Source organism: Phaenicophaeus curvirostris, chromosome 9 (genome assembly GCF_032191515.1).
Source record: "Phaenicophaeus curvirostris isolate KB17595 chromosome 9, BPBGC_Pcur_1.0, whole genome shotgun sequence".
Classification (NCBI taxonomy): Eukaryota; Metazoa; Chordata; class Aves; order Cuculiformes; family Cuculidae; genus Phaenicophaeus; species Phaenicophaeus curvirostris.
Window position 1 is genome coordinate 11,750,605 of NC_091400.1, and position 21,675 is coordinate 11,772,279.

The 21,675-nt window shown below is 42.0% G+C and overlaps 1 protein-coding gene across 5 annotated transcripts in view; it reads right to left on the reverse strand.

Moving 5' to 3' along the window:
• Positions 1-2,374: 2,374 nt before the first annotated feature.
• The window catches only part of ATE1 (arginyltransferase 1), a 55,458-nt gene continuing 36,157 nt past the window's right edge, over positions 2,375-21,675 (reverse strand). For all 5 annotated transcript variants that reach the window (XM_069863766.1, XM_069863767.1, XM_069863765.1 and 2 more), the window contains 2 exons: positions 14,370-14,490; positions 2,375-5,974 (listed from right to left, as the gene is read on the reverse strand). In XM_069863766.1, coding sequence (XP_069719867.1) covers positions 5,796-5,974; positions 14,370-14,490 — 300 coding nt within the window. In that variant the 3' untranslated portion in view covers positions 2,375-5,795. The remainder of the gene's footprint in view (positions 5,975-14,369; positions 14,491-21,675) is intronic.

The following is a 21,675-nucleotide window of genomic DNA, read 5'->3' on the forward strand; positions in this document are numbered from 1 at the left end:
CTTCATCAGAGATCATTACCAACAGGGAGGTTCGCCATGCAAGGGACCACAGGTGTCTCCTTCCCCTGCTTCAGCCCGGAGAAGACAGAGGAGAAGCTGCAAATGATTTCTACAAGTCCTATCAACCCGCACTTTTTTGCCCCGTGCCCCCAGAGAATTTGAAAGGAATTCATACAATTTCATTCCTTAACTCCATTTTTTTTTTGCCATAAAAGCAAAACACTGACCTTAACTGTTTTTTTCTCTCAATATTCTCCAATGCTCCATTGATTCTTGCCGGACAATGACGATCAGATGTCACCAACAAGGGGAAACGGATGAAATCCCACACATTTATTTTAAAGCCTGCAGCAGACGACATTGTAAATAAACGCCGCTCTTTCTGCTGCACAAAGGTTGCAGACTGACTGTCCCTCGGCTACCCTCGCTCCTTAACAGACTTCCTAACACTTTCTTTTGTCCAGAGAGCAATTGCTCAGCAGGGCTTTTGGCAGACACATGTATTATGTGTCAAACCCCAAGTGGAAGTAACTGATGGGAAGCACAAGAATCTGATGGGAATCATTATAATAAGGAAATGAATAAACATAAAGTAAAACATAGCTGGAAAGCTCTGAGCTGCTACTTGATTGGTCAGAGGTCAGTAAAAGCCACTGTTTTCAGTGTTAAGGTTGTTTCATATTAATAAATAGCATTAACATGTGCTGTACTTGGGTTTCTATGTTCAGGTACTGATGTTCCTATTGATTTTAATGCTGTTAGAAAACAAACCTCTCACAGGATGAGTTTTAAATGCACTATAAAATGCACGTAGCAGAATAATTTATAGAATACTATTTTATTTAGGCATCCGCTGACCCCAGTCAGTCCTTGGATCCAGTTTATTGATGATATGAGATGCTATCATGCATCTATATCTTGTAAGAGCATTTTGTGTTTTAACGCTCACCTAATACCTGTGCATTCTCTCTGTATTTAAGCAGTTTAATTCACAAAATATTCTGTTTACTAAGTGCTTGTATACTTGGCTGCTTAGGCATTGTGCTGTTCAAAAACAACCTCATATAAAATGAGATTATAACCGACCTGCTGGCTGTACTCCCTTGGTTAGCAGCTACCACTGACATTAAAAGCTGTCATTGGTACTACTTGTTTCCCACAGTTCCTTTTTATTTCCCCAGCAAGTCTAACCTCTGTCCCATAACTGCAGCCAAATCACACACACTGCTCACCTGCTAACGCTCCTCTGGCCAGCGGGCACCATCAGCTCCTCGCTCCGTCACACCGGGCCATCGCCAGCCCTTCTGAGGCATCTTCTTCTCCTCAGCACCTTCTGCAGCCGATGCTCGAGCCTGACACAGTTCACCACCCTGGCCTCCAAGGGACAGCCACAGAGCCAGGGCTGGGAAACTCTCCAGTACTTCCATTCACCCAAGAAAACAAACCATTTGGCACGTGGAAACGTAATCTGGCATTTTTAGTGCTCAGTATGTGAGATCATAAGCCAAAGGCTGTGGAAGTACAATTCCATAAACACACTGGGTACGCTGTGTGGCTACGGTGCTTTTGGAAACACTAGTGATGGTTCCTGCCTTAAACATTGCCTACACCCTTCCAAAGGGTGAGGCGAGCATGTAACACACATCTGAAGGATAATCTGGGATGATGAGAGAGAGAAGGAACTCGGCAACAGGCTGGTAGCTTCAGAACAATCATCTGGAAAAGATACTACCAGAACTTCAAAAAGAGTGATGGATGTGGGCTCTCTGAAGGAACAATGAAGCAGAAAAACAAATGTTCCAATAATTATAAAGTGAAGGACAAATCCTTGTGCACTGCACCACCGCCAGCCTTGGCACACCAGAATTCCAAGCCATGGTGGCACCGGGCTTCAACAAAGTCTCCTTCAGGAACCCAGAATGACCTCGAATTCTGCCCCATTAAGCAGGAAAATGAATCTGTGTTTGTTTGTCTTCCTGAATACAATCCACATTTCCTTGCTGCATGGTTGGCTACTTTCTGCAGAGAAAGTTTCTCTCCAACCAGCTGGCCCAACAAAAATAAATACCTAGTCCCGCCTGCTCTCCCTTGGTGAAAATCCCACCTCTTTATTCAATTCTATTCACAAATGAACTATAAGTGCTGTTTTGAAGCACAAAACGTTCACTAATCTGTACACCTAGAACCAAAATTCATTTGTAAAACATGGACGTATGTTTTGAACTGACCAACATCCCTTCTAATCACTGCTGCCCTCTGACTCCCCAGACTCTGCTGTTTGCTGAACATTCAGACAACTTCCAAGATCATGAAATTCCTACAAAGCAAGACAGCAGCCACACTCAGAGCTATTATTTACTTACAGCAGCTCACAGAGACTAGAAATAACTTTATTTTCTCTACTTACAAGTCAAACAGCCCTGCTGAGAGGCAGTTACAAACTGAACACGCGGTTCATTTGCGTTTACTGAAATGTGTTGATGCTGGAAATGACTAAGTTCCCCATTTATTTCCAATTCAAATAAAGAAAAGTAGTTTTTAGCACTGGGCACAGCTCTGCATTTTCTTGCCACCATTTAATCCTCATTTATCAGCAGATAATAGAGCAAGGCAGCCTTTCTGTAGGGATAAGCTCTCACAAACTGACTATGTTACAAAAGCTTTTATAAAATAGTTTGTACTAAATTAAATCTCTCTAAATTCAATAATTCCCAATAATAACATCTTATTAAATAACATTGGAACAGTGGTGAATTTTCAGCTCCACCGAAGTCAGTGGCAAAATGCACAGAACTTCAGCCTCAGGCTCTAATCCACTTCTGGAACGGGGACAGATGTATCTGTCTGGAAAATACTGCACCGATTCCTTCTAAAACACCACTAGAGAAGCCAGTCGGACCTCAGCCTACTACGGATGAACTCAATTTCTGAGTTAATCTCAGTGTTGACTTTTTATGTCTCTCTATCTGAGTTCAGTGAGAGCCAGAAGCCCAGCGGGCTCCAGGGGAGGTCAGATGGTGAAAGCAGCCTTTCTGAATGCAAATGACATGGTCGTTCACTTTTAGTGGTCACAACAACTTAAAGCTGTATTCAGTTTGCAGTTTTATACTTACCTCACTCTAACTGCAGCCATTAAAAGCTCCCCAAGGGAAACAGCGCATCAGGTGGATGTCTAAAACCTATGAAGTAGACATCTCAGTACCAAACAGCAGGCAGCTGGTCCACTGGGAGGTGTCCCTGCCCATGGCTGGGGGTTGGAACTGGATGGGTTTTGAGGTCCCTTCCAACCCAAACCATTCTGTGATTCAAGATGGAGCTCTGCCAGAACTCTCCGTGCCGACACTGTCTGCTCCCTCGCAATTTAACAGAGACTTTAACTTCTCAAGGAGCATAGCAAGGCCACCATTAAATGCTGTTAATAATCTCTAAGATGTTGAAAGTCACACTGGAATTCTTCTGTGCCCATTAACTCATTTTATATCATAGAAAAAGGTTTTCTTACCTGTTTCAGTTTTAAGCCATATGGGTATCACACACTGCACAGGCAGAGAGTGTTCTGCTGTGACATTTCAGTGAGTGCCAGGTGTATTTTTCCCACAGAAAGGAACTCTTCATAATAAAATGGCATTTAGTGGTTCTCTCATGGTGGTAGGGTTAGATAAGACATGGCCAAAGTAGATCACAGATACAGAAACTGCTCAGTACCAGGCGACAGATAAAACAAATGACAGAAACAATCAGTGTTGTTGCAGACTGGGAGTAGATCAATACAACACACCCCTATTAATAAAGCATAAAATTACTTCTTAAAATGACCGTTGAAACCGTACTCTGCATCAGTAATTAATATTGTAATGATCAAACAGATAGGGGGAAAAAAGTTAAACCTGCAATGCACTCGAATCCCAAAATTCTTATGTTTGTTCCACATAAAAATCATCAATTAATAATATTGGCCAAATGTTTAAGATCAAATCAAGCCCGTGAATGACAGGAGATGTGATGTAAGCCTCAGAGTGAAAGTGAATTTGATTTCTTTCTGAGGACAAACACCTACTAAGTAAGAGCCTCTCTTCAAAGGATAACAGGTGATTCAAGGTATTAAGTTGGGGCAAAAAAAATTGCCATTCAATCACTGTAAATTGTGATGCTTAGTTTAGATTAAACTTATATTTAACTGTGTTCATGTAGTGTAACATTTTAAAGCACAAAATTCACTCTATTTATGCTAATGGTTTTGTTTTCCCTGTTTATTCTTTTTTATATTACACTGTCAAATTAAATATGGGAACAAAGAAACTTTGAGCAATTTTGTTGTGTGAGTTCAGAAGGGGATGTCTCCTCTGGGAGAGGCCTGGGCTACCAAACTCTCCCTCACCCAGCTTGCTCCCAGCCCTCTCTCCCAATGAATCCCACATTTTCAAGCATCTCCACGACTTCTTGCAAGAGAAGGTTCTCCACGACCAAGCAGCAGCAGCTCAAAACACCTTTGAGGGATCCATCAGTTCCAGGACTCCAGAGTTCTACACTAAGGGAATAAGCAGACTTGCTTCTTGGGGGCAAAAATGCATAGAATCTAATGGTCCTTATTTCAATTAATAACTTTTATTCTAAGCTGAGATAAAGTTGATGGGTAGAAACAGCAATTATTTTTGCCCCAACCTGATAAACAGCAGCTCCTCTTATGCCCAATGACCAGAAACACAGACGCACTGGTTACGTATGATGTTCCATACATCACTGAATTACACAACAAACAGGGTTATTTCCCCAAATAATTCTCGTAACTTGTACAACCTGACAGGGACACAGATGATTAATAGCAAAGTTCGTAGATCAGATAATAAAGTGCTTTGATAAAGCATTGTGACTTCCTGTGTTTCCAACAGAAATATTCAGTAACTGTTATTAAAGACGTTAACTCATGAGCTGCTGCCCCATAAACAGAAGTCAGTAAAAATGACATGTGCGCTGATGAGCTGTAGGATAACCCTCCCAAGCTCTGTTTCACATTAGCGATGCGCATTACATTTCCACACTTTCTAGACAAAGGATAAGGCTGATACCAAAACCCACGGTGCCGCCTGGCTACATATCTTTGGTAGATTTGTAGTGCCACGATCCTGTTCCACCTCCAAAGGGGGAAGCTTCCCACAGCACTGACTGCATCCCCTGCCACGATGAACTCCTACCTTCACCAGGACGTCAGGCACTCACCTACTGCTTTAAACAAATGGAGAACAGGAGGTGAAAGGAATTTCTTCCTGGTTTTAAATCTGCTATTGAAATAAAATTAAACCATGCCAGATTTCACGTTAGAAAGTAACAGCATGTTTCAATTCTCTCACAAGAGTTTAGGAGCGTACAAATGCAAGCATAAATTTCATGGCAATTTTAAACTACAGATACCCAAGGTGCTACCTGAAAACATTTGTAACTGAATTATTGTTAATGTAGATTCAGTCAACCTTCGTCTCTACCAAAAAGACACCTGCTTTCCATTTTGCTTAGATACTTAAAATTATTCAAAATGCACAGAAAGGCCAGAACTACTTAATGAAAATATATTGCAAGCATGTTTTTCTGAACTTATGTTGCTAAAGCCTTGCTGCATTGTAAGTTTTATTGGAGTTGGCCTTCAAACACAGTACCATGTGTCCACACAAGCCTGGATACATACATACCTGTGCCCCAGAGTGCTATTGAGTAGGCATACCCTCACATAACTATAGTACACATCATCGCCTGGCAGTGCAATCAAGTGTAGCGCCACTGAAATGCCATTTAATCATTTTTCAACTTCTAAACAACAACATTCTTTCTGCACAGATCTGTCCAACCAAGCTTGCGTACAGCTGAACACTAGCTTCGTCGCTTGGCCCATTTCTTCTTCTCTTGTAAACGCTGTAAGGCATCACGGTCCTCTTGTGCAGCACCCTCAATCTGCCCAGTTCCTTAACACGACCTTCATCCACTGCAGAGAATTGAAGAGCATAAATGTTAGTTATGGATATTGTCCTTATGATGTTAATTTATGAAATTCACTTCAATATGCATAATGGAAACTGCATGGAGTTATAAAACTGATCTGCATGAAGCACAGATGAAAGCAGAGCTGATCTACAGAGCAGTCTTCCTGAATCATGGCTGAAAAAAAACCTAGCTTGCAAAGGAACAGCAGTGTGTGACAAAATAAATCATGAGTAAGACATTTCTGGTAGTGATATATAGGTTTTCTGAAAATACCACTACTGCTGCATTTTAAAATTCATGTTCATTTAATCATAGACTCATTGAACGGTTTGGATTCGAAAGGACCTTAAAGCTCATTCAGTTCTAACCCTGGACCCCTCTGACTGGATCTGGCTGCTCAAAGCCCCATCCAACCTGGCCTTGAACACCTCCAGGGATGGGGCATCTGATCCAGTGGGAGGTTTGCTGTTTTTTTTTTCCAGTGGCAAATGGTTTTAAGCTGAAAGAGGGGAGATTTAGGATAGATATTAGGAAGAAATACTTTACTGTGAGGATGATGAGGCCCTGGCCCAGGCTGCCCAGAGCAGTGGTGGCTGCCCCATCTCTGGAGGTGTTCAAGGCCAGGTTGGATGGGGCTTGGAGCACTCTGATCCAGTGGGAGGTGTTCCTGCCCATCCATGGCAGATGGGTTGGAACTGGATGAGCTTTGATGTCTCTTCCAACTCAAACCAGTCTGTGATCCCAAGTCTATGATCCTAGGCTCAGACATCCAGAAATATTAAAGACCAATATGCCTTGGGGTATAAAAATCCTAACTCGAACCAAAATAAGAATGCAGTTAAAATGAAGCATAAACAACAACAACATCCAATGAAAAGAATTCTTAATTAAAGCCAAAAGGTACAAATTACAAAGAAGTACAGTGAAATGCTCAGGATGTTCTCCATCAGCCAACTCTGCAGTCACTAACAAGGAAAAAAGAGGAACTTCTGAAATCATTCTTCAAAAAGAGATGATAAAATGCACCTTATCAAAATATTATCCATGATCCTTCAAACATGAACAAAGAATAATTACCATTTGAAAAGTATAACTTCTAGGGAACCTTAAGATAGGTAAAGACAGGAAGCTGAAGTGGGGGCAAATCCTAAAGACATCATATGAATAGAACTTTCGGGCTCTGTGCCTGGGATCACACAACTGCTTTAAGATTTGCAGTTCACTCTGGAGAAGCGAGCAGATTGATCTCCACATGAAATGCATTCAAACTCCATGAACCCTGCTGTGCTGTGCGGAAACAATAACTCATTGTGTTTTGACTCTTATTATTCCAGTAGTAAACATGAATCGGGGCCAACAGAAAACACTTCCTGTAAAGACGGCACTTCAGAGCAGTTCTCATTCTCGGCTGGAATTCACAGTGACCTGCAAGGCTTCGGGCTGACCAGCAAACACAGCCCTTTGACTTCACTGCCCAATGCTAAAATCCATGTCCATCCCACTGCTTTGGACACATTTGAAAGAGATAAAACAAGAAATATAAAATTCCAGGTCTATTTATGAGGAGTTGTCACATAATACAATTATTGTAGCCTACAACCTGGCCCAGAGGAGGCCACAGAGATGATCCAAGGGCTGGAGCACCTCTGCTCAGAGGACAGGCTGAGACAGCCTGATTCAGTGGGAGGTGTCCCTGCCCATGACAGGGTGTGAAACTGGATGGGCTATGAGGCCCCTTCAAACCCAAACCATCCTGGATCAGGTTGCTCCAAGCTGCATCCAACCTGGCCTTCAAACACCTCCAAGGAGGAGGCAGCCACAGCTTCTCTGGGCATCCACTGCCAGGACCTCTCCAGCCTCACAGGAAATAATTTCGTCCTAAGATCTCATCTCAATCTCCCTCCTTCCAGCTTCAAACCGCTCCCCTTGTCCTATCCCTGCACTCCCTGATCAAAAGCCCCTCCCCAGCTTTCCTGAAAGGCAAAGCCAAACTCTTGTCAAGGTCATCTGTGAGAAGGAGGAAAAAAACAAATACAAGAATCAAGCTGAGAATTATAAATGCAAGCATTTCCATGGAACAGGCAAAACTGAAGCAATTGGCAGTAGCTTATCAGCTAAATAAATCAGATTACAGCAATCAATTTACTGGCTAAATTAATTAAAACATGGAATCAATTATGTCGCATGTGAAAAGCTGGGATGATGTCACCGGAGCAGAGTAAACATGTTCCAAGGCACCGGGGATGGTTGCAAAAGGTCTGACCCTGGAAAAGCTTGCGTGGTGACACGGAGTGTGTGGCTGTGTGGGGACTCAGCACATGCCTGTGGTGCTGCGGCCACAGCTGCTCTGGGGCTGCACCTAATTAGGGCTTTGAACTTCTATCACATCTTGAAACTAACCCCATATGCTGGTTATCCTCAGCGTGAAATGAATCTGCAGGATTGCCCTACTTATCCCACATTATTTAACTTTTAATTTCTCTTCTTGTGCTTTCAATACCTTCTGACTATGGAAAATGATCCCGGGGAGCCCTTGTTCTTCCCCACATTCCTCTGAATCTCCACCAACCCATGAGTTCACTTCTGGTCCAGCCCGGCCACAGAAAAAAAACAGAATTACTTGGCTAGAGAATCAAACAGTGAAGGAGCACCTTGAGCACATAACCATTCATCTCTTCATCTCACCACTGCCTATAACTGACTGAGAGGAGGTTGTAGTGAGGTGGGTGCTGGTCTCTTCTCCCAAGTAACAAGGGATAGGATGAGAGGAAATGGCCTCAAGTTGTGCTGGGGAGGTTCAGATTAGACATCAGGAAAAATTCCTTCACCAAAAGGGTTCTCAGGCCCTGGCAGAGGCTGCCCAGGGAGGGGGCGGAGTCCCCAACCCTGGTGGTGTTTAAAAGACAGGTAGATGACGTGCTCAGGTATCTAGTTTAGTAGTGGTCAGGTATAATTGTACTCAATGATATCAAAGGTCTTTTCCAACCAAGTGATTCTATGGTTGTATGATTCAATAGGAGGAGAAATAGACTGGGATATCGCTATTTTTTAGCAAAATCCTCAAAAAATTATGTAACTCCAAAATGCATCTGTTGGTTACATAATCCCTGTGACAGTCATTTGGGATTAAACCATCCTTTGGAGTCCAATGTAAGCATTTCACAAACCATACCAGAAGTCAGACAACGCTGTTTCTTGAGCGGCATTGCTTACTGTGCCACACAGATGGCAGAAACAGATCTATTCAGAATATCAATAAATACAAACTTTAAAATCACAAATAAGTTTGAAATTCACTAAACCAATACAAAATGGAGTTCATATTACAACCATACTTCAAACCCCATGGTGAAGACCTTCCTGCCTTTGCAATTGATTGGGAGAGTCAGTTCAGAGCTGACAATTCAGTGTAATTTCTAACCCACAAGCCCATTTATGCAGTGCCAGCTGTTTAGGACCCACAAATTAATAATACTACCTTTTATTGCAGAAGCACTGGAACGTTTGAGCATATTTTTACATACAGCGCTAAAATCCCATGCCAGCCACTTCTATTCAATCCAAACATGCTAAAAAGTGAGGGAAAAATTTGCCTGGCTCCACCTTATTGGCTACATCTTCATTGTTTAAATATCACACTGCATTTAGAAATACACATTCTGATGATTCCAAGTGTTTATATACTTAATTAGAAACAGATACAAACATGTAAGCTTCTAGAAATAATCAATATGTCTGTTTTTTTCTTGGTGGTAGAACTCAGATTTATTGCCTACAGCCCTGATAAGATAGTGGAAAGCTGGTTCTCTAGAGGAATTTGGTTCCTAATCTGTCAGGATTTATTTAAACGTTTCCCAGCTCTCCAAAGCACACAACGCTGTATCATTAAAAATTATAAACAACATTTGGTTGAAAGCAGAGCGGCAATTTCTCCCTAATCAGATGATTGCAAAGTTATAAACAATTTGTTTAATGTTTTCCATCTGTGATAGTTTTTTGACCACATTTTCATCGTCTCAAGAACTTCGGTGCATTTACCCCGACAAACATTAATCTGCATCATACTCCCCTAACAAACATTAACACGCGCTGTCCTTCTCATTAGTCCATCTGCTGAGACCCAAAGAGGGACCACCACATGTACATTTCGCTTTGCCAGGGATCCAAACTACCAGGCATATCTAAACAGCCACCACAGTTCACTCCATGGACACAAATATGCAATTGTACCTTTTCCATTAGGAAAGAGAGGAAGAATAAGCTCAGAATTGTGCTAATTCCCTATGCTTTTAAAATATATCTTAAAACAAAGCAGCCTTTGTACTTGACGGGGAAGAAAAAGACAAAATCCTTGCATTCACATACACAACAAATGTAAAACGTGTTTGAAATACACCCATTCTATTAGAAAATAATAGTATCTAAATAATGCACTACATTAAATGTGTTAAAAACCACAGCGTTAGACATCGAGGCTATTGAAATAGCTGTGACGGGTTATTTTCTTGTGAAAGCATTACGCACACAAATATGTTTTTAAACTAAATTCAGTTCTGCGTAACTGCCCAGGTCTGCAGATTTTCGGGTATGGATTCTAAGTTTTCCTTACTAGAACTTGTAACCCTCAGTTTCTTGCAAGACCATTAAGAAGCAGAATCAAGTCACTAATAACAGTAGCCAGAAGTTATCGGCTCCTGGGAATATCGTTTGCCTTTTACAACCCCAACTTACTGTGCACAGCAGAACAACTACTGCCGAACTGTGAACTTTTCCATTCTGCACACAGCACACAACAGTTAGTTCTGTGATATGTAAGAAAGACCTATTTCTGAGGGGAAAAAAACACATTTTTTTTCAGCTTGTATTCCTAGAAGTTTTAAAACTCTGGTTAAAACTTGCAATAAAAGTGACAAGACTACAGAAAAAGACTGGAAATCAAGTAATTTTGTTTAGTTCAGTAACTCAAAATCAGTAGTGATCTGGTATCTCTGTAGAAGAATACAGCGAAGGCGGGGTTTACAGAGGGACTTGTGTGAGCCTGAAGTGAGGCCTCTCACATCAAGTTGCAACTTCCAAGATCCCTACTGTGTCCCAGAGCTCTGGCACCAACCACTGGACTGATCCTCCTTGGAAAGGAGGGCTCAGGTGCAGATTTTAGTATCAGTTAGGTTTTTTCCAGATGATTAAGACCTGTATGGGATCATGAGGCAATTTATAAACCTCTCTGGATTTCACCATCTCTTTTGTGCAGACACAGCCCCAACAGCTCCTGGGCGGCTACAGAGAGATCACTAAAAAGCACAAGACAGACAAATTATCTTCTCTTGACTCCAACGCCTATCAGCATTTTGGCTCAGAGCACCTGGAAATGGTCTAAAGCCTAAATTCTTCTAAGGAGTTCTCCACTCCCGTGCTGGAAGAAGCAGGGTCTGTGTTGCTCTGTGGAGATGGCCGAGCAAAGCCCTCTCCGCATCCAGAATAATGAAGAAGTTGGGCGCCGACTTGTTCCCACTGGCAAATTTCTGCTGGCACATGACCTTAGCTTTGTAATCTCTTCAGTCTTTCAAGACCTAGTTTCCCCCTCCACAGTGTATCTAAAAACCAGCCTCTCTTACTCATCACTACAAATATTCACCTACATTCTCAAGTTTTAATCTATTACTTATTTCCACAGTTTTCTTCTTTCCTGCCAAGTCCTTCTTCTCATTGTTCCACCTATATGACCTACTGAGAAATTCACTTCCTTGTCTTTCCATGTGTGTCCCTACCAGCTTCCCACACCCTGTTCACATCAGTCCAACCTCATTTCTAATGCTTTCCAGTCTTTTCAACCCCACCTTCATCCCTAGCACCAGCAATGCAGGTTCTGCCCCTGACTGACCATGGGATCTGTTATTCCAGACTTCTACAGCTGTTCCTGAAGGAACCTCCTTTGTGTGTCCACATATTCTTTACTTCTCCTACACCCCTCATGCTCTGAAAGAGTTCTCCTTAAACTCTAAAAGACAACTAAAGTATTTTCTCAGATCCCTGTTCAAAAGTCACTTTTACTGTGATGTTTACCAAAATATTCATGGTTTAGTCAGTTAAGGCTATTCCTATTTAGCCTACTAATAGAGATAATTTATCTATTACTGTAATTGCCCAGACAAATCAGATGTGCTTCTGTTTCTGTACACCATCCACTTGCATCCATTGTGGTTTGTGTCAGATGATGCTCTCTGGATCAGTGTCCTGTCTGCAAGAACACAGCAAGCCAGCACAGAGGAGTCCACGCATGCCTTTGTCACATGTGGTTTTCAACACTGGAGAAAGTACTTTCATTTTAATTAATATATTCCATTTGATTCCATTTTTAGCCCACTCTATTATTAGATACACAGGAAGTTGAACACATGGGTATCAGCTCAGACAATTTATCAACTTCAGCAAACAAATCAGTCCAGAAAAAAAAAAACAACAGCATTAAATCCTTTTTGATCTGCACTTCTCAAAGCTTCTGCTCAAACAGGGGGACACAGAGAGGTAGGAAACAGCTTCTACCACTGAGACTGCCGCAGGCCGTGCCTAACAATTCAGACCAAGCACGGCTTTGTCACTTGAGTGAAAGCAAGGCAGTATGTGTGAATGCTCAGAAATCCTCTCCATATTACAGCAACTCGGAAGGTCAGAGCACCTCTCCTGAAGCAGCACTTGCTGCTGTTCTACAATGCATTTTCATAACCTATAACCAGTAAATTTACAGGGCAATCGTTTTATTTTTTTTAAGGGAGGGAAAAGGAATTAGGAAATTGCCAAACACGATGCACAAACCCATGTGAGGTCATGTTTCAGGAGTCTTCTAACCTTACAGACAACAGGAAAAGATGGGCACTTCCAGCGACTGCTTTATCGTCCCAGGCAGCACAGCAAGCCCCTGCAAGTGTCTCTCCCAGTTCTTCACAGGATCAGGTTATTGCCCTCAGTCTCTACATCAGAAGTCCCTCTCCTGATAAATCATGGCCTATTAAATGGACATAATTATAGGCTGTGGTACAGGAAACTGATTCATGAGGAATAAAGCCCACCATCATTCCTATTGCTTTTTAACATTCATTGTAACTTCATTAAACTCCTACTGCTGATTACGGCAGAGAGTAAGGAAGTAAGAAGAAAATGGATTTTACTGTTGAGAAATGGCTTCCTTAGAGCTAGCAATTATTTAAACCTTGAACGTCTATAAGCTCACAGCAGGTCTAGTGCATTTTATTGTGGAGCAATGTTCTAACTTCCTTAAACCACAGGATTTAAGAGACAGTTCCAGTGCTGGAATGAGATATTCTGTGCTGATAATGATGCACAGATTTATATCCTGCAGTTTTCCAAGCACCTGGTATTCCTCAAGAATTTCACAGAACCAAGAAGATGATGCCCCTTTGTACAAAGTTGACATCTTCAAAGGCAGTTTATTTGCCATTTTTGTGCATAAATTAATGCACTTTTTCTCAGTAACAAGTGTATCTGGAACACTGCTGACCTCCAAAACCATTTCTCCTCTTCTGCTTACCTTTGTAATTTGTCTAGAATTCCCTCTCACCAATCTAATGATGATTTGAGTTGATCAAAACATAAGGCGCTGCCTCGTTAAATCTCTTATGCAGTGAGCTTTTCCTGCGGTGACAGATACTCTTTCCAAAGAGCATCCAAGCGCACTCCCCAGTCCGTTTCCCCCTGCATCACACAGCTACCTCACAGAACATTCGGTCTGCACAGGACATTTAATGTAATCATGCTGCTGTAACTTTTAAATCATTATCTACACCTAAGAATGTATCTGAACCTCATTTCTGCAGTCATTATAATCATTATCTTAGCATTCCAGCAGAGCAACCCAGTCACAGCATAAATTGTAACATGCATAGCATGGGGAAAGACAAGGAACCCAAGCAGATTTTCTAGTTTTGCCAGGCTGAGAGATTTGGGGTTGTTCAGCCTGGAAAAGACAAGGCTCTAGCAAGACCTTAGAGCAGCTTCCAGTGCTGAAAGGGGCTCCAGGAAAGCTGGGGAGGGGCTCTTGAGCAGGGAGTGCAGGGATAGGACAAGAGGGAACGACTTTAAGCTGAAAGAAGGCCCTGGCCCAGGTTGCCCAGAAAAGCTGTGGCTGCCCCATCCCTGGAGGTGTTCAAGGCCAGGTTGGATGGGGCTTGGAGCCCATGATCCAGTGGGAGGTGTCCCTGCCCATGGCAGAGGGTTGGAACTCGATGGGCTCTGAGGTCCTTTCAGACCCAAACTTCCTGTAACTTCCTTCCCAGCTTTCCTGTAGGCCCCCTTTAGTAATGCTTCAGCAGCAGATGATACCAATACATTATAGAACAAAATCTGGACACTTTACAGACCTATCGTGACTGTAAACATACCTGCTTCTGTGTCCGGGTTCAACCGGCAGTATTTTGAATGCTCGAGCAGGGGCAGACATCGCTCAATGGGTGTCCAGACGTACGTCTCTGGACACAACAAGTCCGATGGCCTGTACTGACCCTGGAAAGGAGAGTAGGAGACAGAAAAATGAAAATATAGAAGTCATATCAGTTGCGCAAGAACACTCTGGCTACAGGTTTCCAGATTTTCCTATGGACAAGAAATCATTTTAGTCTTATCTACAACAAAGGAGTCAAACAGGTCCACTGAAATTCCAGGCTTACTTCTTTAGTAACGTCAGCACCACCTCAGGAACACAAATTTAACTCTGGCACTGGAAGAGAACGTAAAATCAACAGAACACATGTTTACAGTATCTGAGATGAACTGGAAAAGCGTTGGCTTTGCTAACTGAAGCTCTGTGTTTCAGTTATCCTCTATAGCTTGGCTGAGCTTCTGCTGACAGTAACAACCTCAGCACCTCAGAGCAGCTTGTCCCAAGCACTGGTCATTTAAGCAAACAACAGAGACCAAAAAACCTCATAGAAGAGCCCACTCAGCAGTAAGCAGGACACTATTTGCATTGCAGTAGTGACAGAGCATTTTGTTCATTGCTCCTTCAATAGTAACATTTGCTTTTTAATCCATGGACTTTTTCCTGGAATAGCTCACAGGCAATGGTTAGTTAAATTCCACCGTCGCTTGTTGATTTATTAAAAAGAGATTCTTTGCAGACATTCCCAGAAACTAAACAGCCATAATTATTTTCCCTCCAGCTCCACAGCAAATCACCACCTCAGCAACAACCAACTCCTCTAATCAGATCTTCATTTCATTTAAAACAAGATTAGTCATCAGCCTATAACTTAAGTCGGAAATCTACCTTTGAGCCATTATTTGTTTAATCCACAGCCTCGCAACATTCAGAGCTGTAGGGCGGCAATATCAAAGTAATTCTTAAACTGAAAATTCACTACACACTTTAGCTTAAAACCAGACATACAATAGATGGAACGGAAAAGTTTAAGGATCTCGGTTATTTTGGTTTTGAGGTAGCAGTTAAAAGACCAAGTGTTATCAGAAATCGCCCTGCAGTCGATGCAATTAAGAATTCTTCACATCAATAATATTCAATAGGTAATGAAGGTGATCATCTTGATATGAAGTTAATTTTTTCCAACCCTGACTATGAAAACACTATGAAGGTGACTGATGTTTGGGAAGAAAGACAGAAAATCACTGTGACAGCCTGGTGATAAAGAAGGACCATAAAAAGTTGCAGTCACAACCTCTGCTCTTCTTTCAGACACAGCCCTACCCTGCAACACTCAGTTTTGAAGAATCAGAACCATTTTTTGAATGTTTGCCCACTTTCCCAGTTCCTTTTCTCACCGTTCAACTCTTCCCAGTGTTTATAGCAGAATTAACTTTTGTCATAATTTCGTAGAATCATAAAAATATAGACTGATAGAATCATAGAATGGTTTGAGTTGGAAATTACCTCAAAGCCCATCCAGTTCCATCGCCTCTGCCATGGGCAGGGACACCTCTCACTGCATCAGGCTGCTCCAAGCCCCATCCAACCTGGCCTTGAACATCTCCAGGGATGGGGCAGCCACAGCTTCTCTGGGGATCCACTGCCAGGGCCTCCCCACCCTTACATTATCGTGAAGAATCTCTTCCTAATGTCCAATCTAAATCTTTCCCCTTCCAATTTAAAGCCATTCCCCCTCGTCCTATCACTCCAGGGCTCCTGTAAAAAGCCCCTCCCCAGCTTTCCTGGAGCCCCTTTCAGCACTGGAAGCTGCTCTAAGGTCTCCCCGCAGCCTTCTTTTCTCCAGGCTGAACAACCCCAACTCTCTCAGCCTGGCCTCAGAGCAGAGGGGCTCCAGCCCCTGCTATATTTCCCACCACCTTGAAATTATTGAGTGAGAAATACAAAAATAATCTCTCATAAACTGTCATAACTGCACACATGGACAAAAAGCCCCTTCATGCTAACCTTGTCAGATATTTGACGTATCTTTCCAAAATGTGGACAGTCTGACTACAATTTTCTCATTTCAAAAACATTCAGCATTGACTCATAAAAAACACTGTTCAGTTTCTGAGATTTTTTTAAATTAAACGCAAATTTCTATATGAAGTTAAAACAATATTTCTCCAATTCCACGCAGAAGCTTAAAGCTCAAGGCCTTAGAAAATCCTCTCAAGCTAGTGAATGGAAATGACATTATTAAATAAACCGCTTTGAAACGTTATGCTATCCAAACAGAAACAGAAAGGTATCTGGAGGTAATGCTTAAAGAGCACTTTCAAACACCGTAACTCAGATGGAAGAATTCAAGAACTTGGGAAAAAAGATGCCTTTTCAGTCAGATTTTAAAGAACTTCAGAACATAATTACTTGTGTATTTAAAGACCTTGTCTCATCTGGGCCAGAAGGCACAAACAGGCAAGTCCCCATCTCTCAGAGCTGCTGCTTAAGCACAGAAAGCACAGGGTGACAGTTGAGCCCTTCTGGTAGCACAGATACACTCAGGGGTGTAAGGAAAGATCGCCCAGTCGCAGTTTTCCTAGAAAGCCCTGCACCTTCAGCTTGAAACAGAGCACGTTTATGATTCTTGCATATAAAAATCACACCACTACACAGTTCTACTCTGAATGTCCCAACTGCTTTTATAATGTCATGTTCTGTCACAGAATGGGATATCTAAAGTTAACTGCACTGCAGCATTACTAGTTTGGTTACAAGAAAAAAGAGCTTATTTAGTACTGAGCGAAACAGTCAGGGGAAGTGTGATTATCCAGTCCGTCACTGGAGGGTCAGTATTTATTTTTGCTGTCAAAATAGGAAGAACTAGTTCTGAGGTAACTTCCTTAAGATGTTTTCATCCATCAGAATTTAGCACCATGTTAACAAGCCCCCTGAAGATGTGAGAGGCTGAGGTGGTGACCCAGAGGAAGCAGGAACCACTGCCAGTGACTGAAACTGTAATTAGAGGTGAACATTAAACAAGCCATTGATCCTCCTCAGTATCCTCCCTTTTAAAAGTATCTCCAAACATACTAGAAGCTATTTCTCCCACGAAGGCATTTTATTTACACTATTGGTTAAACCCACATCCCATGACTCACTCCGTGGAGGAGGTGGGTACAGAGTTTCCCGATGAAGAGCATCGGCACCGTTTTTGTATTTATAGAATTGAAGGGGAATCCACAGAATCTCTTAAATCAAATGCAGTAATTTCTAAGGACTTTTTGTCCCTTTTCTTTTCTTCTCTAAGCAGTTACTCTCTATTTACTTTCTTAAAAGTGTTAACAACTCAACATGAAACTAAGCAACGTATTCACTTCACTTCCCCCTGCACCTCACTCCATATTCCTGCCAGATCCTGCCTTGGGTACATGGGCACTGCTATGTTCATGTTTCATTAGTCACTCTAAAACTATTAAATCATCTAAAAAAATTACCTCTAAGCATACTATTTATATCCCTTCTTAATATCGCTAATTTTTAACATACACCCCACACAAACACAAATGGAAAGGGGACGTTCTGAAGGGAACTGCTGATGTTTACCACTGTAGAAAAACTTCAGATTGGCAAAATTTGGTTTAAAAATCATCTCTCTTTGGTTTCAGAATGAATTTGTGCATATTTCAGAAGTAATTCTGTCTATGGTAAAATTCCACACCTGAAACTATTTTGTTTTCCTCACCTCACAATATAAAAGCACTGGCACAGCAGCACTGTTCGTACTGCCCAGACCTTCTGGGGAATATGAACTACAAGGCTTTGAATGAGAAACATCACCTTACAGACCATCCCAAAGCACTTCTCTTAGGTTTCAGCTTCTCAAATCCAGTATCACCTGCTGGTGAAATGCAGTCTGTCAACACACAGCTGTGCGTTGCTCTGTCTCTGCAGCTGCTTTTTCATTCAGAAACATCCAACAAGACGTAAAATCTGCTATTTTTAAATGGTTTTGGAATAAAAAAAATATTTATCTAAAATAACCTTGTTTTGGTTCTGTTTAAAATCTTCACGGAGATCCAGACTCTTTGAGACAGAACACAAACCTTTTTGGAGCTGTTATGACATGAGAGCAGCCACTGGAGGTTATGCCAGATATCCAGAATGCAGCCAAACTTGATGAAGACTAAAAGAACAGTATCAGCATCTACTTCAAGCCACAAACAGGAGTCCTACTTGAGGACCATTCCTGCCTCTATTGCAGACATGCAATAAACAGTTGTTGCGTTAAAACTAAGATTTTACAGATAAATGTGGTATTTCCATCAGCCAGAAGGGACTTGATTCCTTTACTGGTTCCTCCTACCTGGTCTACTCCACAGCTTTAGCCACCCTCATCAATTTGTCCTGCTTCTGATTTGGCTTTCTCTCTTTTGAAACAGAGGGGAAAAGCCACAGGCAGGGAAACAGCCAAACTGTGCTGTTCATAGAATCATGTGGTTGGAAAAGACCTTTGAGATCGAGTCCAATCATACCTGTGCACTGCTAAACCAGATCCCTGAGCACCTCATCTATCTGGCTTTTAAACCCCTCCAGGGATGAGGACTCCACCACTTCCCTGGGCAGCCTCTGCCAGGGCCTTCCTCTGGGTGAAGAAATTTTTCCTGATGTCCAATCTGTATAACTTGGGGCAACCCAAGGCCTTTGTTCAAGCAGCAGGAGAACACAAGATATTAAGGAAAAAGAAAACTGAAAGAAAAATTGCATCTTATTATGTATCTGACCAAGCTATCGAATAGTTTGTTTAAAGAGCAATACTGAAAACTATTCTAGCTAAGAAGATCCTGAATATGTGGTTTCTCTGAATAACATAAATGTGACTAATAAAAAATGCCTCCAAGACTTCTTATTTTCACTTATTTGGGGCATTTTTCCTCCTTTATAAAATAAAAGAAAGAGTCCTTAAGGTGTTTCCCTTTATGCTATTAGACGTGTCAAATTTTAATTGGAAACTTCTGGGAATGAGTTCTCCAGTGAGGCTGCCAAGCCTAAATTAATGCTTCACACTATGATATTTTTTTGATTTACAGTTTCCAAATCAGAACCGACCAGAACTTCTCTGAACTTTTGTCCCACATGAAGGGCAAAGGTTTTAATGAGGGTTTAGTCTGGAGATTACTTGTTAAATATTTTCTAAAATCGGAGGGATTTGGTAAGCACTTGAGATGAAAAACATTGGCAGAGTTTGTTTTTGTAGTCCAAGTGAAATTAGAATGTAAAACTACCATGAAAGAGAATAGTCTCAGCACTGAAGAAGGTCAAGCACCAGTAGCACTGAAAAAACAAAACAGTAAGGTTAAACACACAGCTAATTCTTTTATCAGGTACTGTTTTACATCTGTATTTTTTTTCACAATAAACCCATTGATTTTTTATTAAAAGTGAATTAAGATGGCCTGAATCTCAATTCCCAGCCAGCTGCTTAAAAAGAAGCTCTTGGACTATGTAAACAAAGTAACCCCAAATCATCACCAGCAAAGAATCATAGATCACTTGGTTGGAAAAGACTTTTGAGATCATCAAGTCCAACCATACCTGTCCACTACTGAATCATCCCTGAGCATCTCATCTACCCAGCTTTTAAACACCTCCAGGGATGGGGACTCCACCACTGCCCTGGGCAGCCTCTGCAGAGCTCAACAGCCCTTTCAATGAAGAAATGTTTTCTGATGCCTAACCTAAACCTCCCATGGCACAACTTGAGGCCATTTTCTCTCATCCTATCATCTGGCACTTGTGAGAAGAAATCAGAACCCACCTTGCTAAAACCTCCTTTCAGGCAGTTGTAGACAGTGATAAGGTCTCTCCTCAGCCTTCTTTTCTCCAGGCTAAACAACCCCAGGTCCCTCATCTGCCTTTCACAAATCTTGTTCTCCAGCCCCTTCTACAGCTCTGTTCCCTTCACCAGACACACTCCAGCTTCTCAAAGTCTTTGTTGCAGTGAGGGGCCCAAACCTGAACCCAGGATTTGAGGTGTGGCCTAATGATAAATACTTGATTGCTTACCATCATGTGCCAGCAGGCACTGGCACAATAGCTCTACACATCTAAATAGATCTACCCATCTAAAGGACAGTGGCCAAATCTGTGTCTAAACTGTTCTGCCTCCACCTGCCCCTGCCAAAGATTTAAAGCTACCCCTTTAGGGGATGTTTTTTGTTGGTGTTGCACAGTCCAAGCAACCTAACACAGCGAGGAGCCAAAGATTTGGCCACAAACCCAGAAAAAGTTCAAAAAACTCAAGGAAGGAACAAATTCTGCAGGTTTCCCTGCTCGTGGCAGGGGGTTGGAATTGGATGGGCTATAAGGTCCCTTCCAAACCAAACCATTTTGTGATTCTATGATTTAAGAGTCTCTCAGGAGAAACTTCACACTCATTCTTCTTTGTTGTTGCTGCACAACATGCAGCCACCACAGAGTCAAGACAAGTCAAAAAAGCTCAGTTCACACAGAATTTACCTTGTAGCTTACTAGAGATTTTTAGGTAATTTTCCATTTAATGAGTATTGGCTTTAGGCATATGATCTTTCTTCTGGGATCATCGCACTAACTTCTTCCCACAACAGAAACAAAGGAGGTAAATATAGTCTCATATAAAGCTTCATCAGAAGGTGGGGCTGTGATCACAAGTATTTAGAGACAAACAATTCAGCCATGAATGGGATCAAGAAGACATTTAATGCACCCACTGATAGAGACACATTTTGTGCTTATAAACCCATTAATCCATCATCAGCAACAGTGAGAGACACAGTTCTGAGAAAGATGCCAAATCTTCAACAGCAAAGCTTCAGCCAGGGCTTATGGATTGAGCTCTGATTAGAAACACATAAAACACCCCATTGCAATCCACCAGGCTGCCCAGGTGCTGTCCTTTGGATCCTTCCTCAGTGCTGCACCTCACCCAGCAGGAACTGTGGTGGAGCAGCCTCAAAGCTTCTCCCTGTGGAGACCTTCCCACCTGATCTCCCCGCACAGCATTCTCGGATTGCCCTGACTGAGAAGCAGGGGCAGCACTTGGGACCAGCTCTCTGCTGGCTCTTTTGATTCAGTGTCCTGCTCTCCTGCTGTACAACACTCATGGAGGATGCACAGAGCAGCAAGCACTACTCAAAACACACTGCAAAATCTGTCTTCTTCCCCTTTCCCCTGAATGGAAGATAATAAAAAACAATTAATGGCAAGCCACACAATGCCAACTGGAAAAGACTGAAATTAAAAGAATGTGAAAAAAACCAAACAAAACCAACATATACAATGAAGCCTTA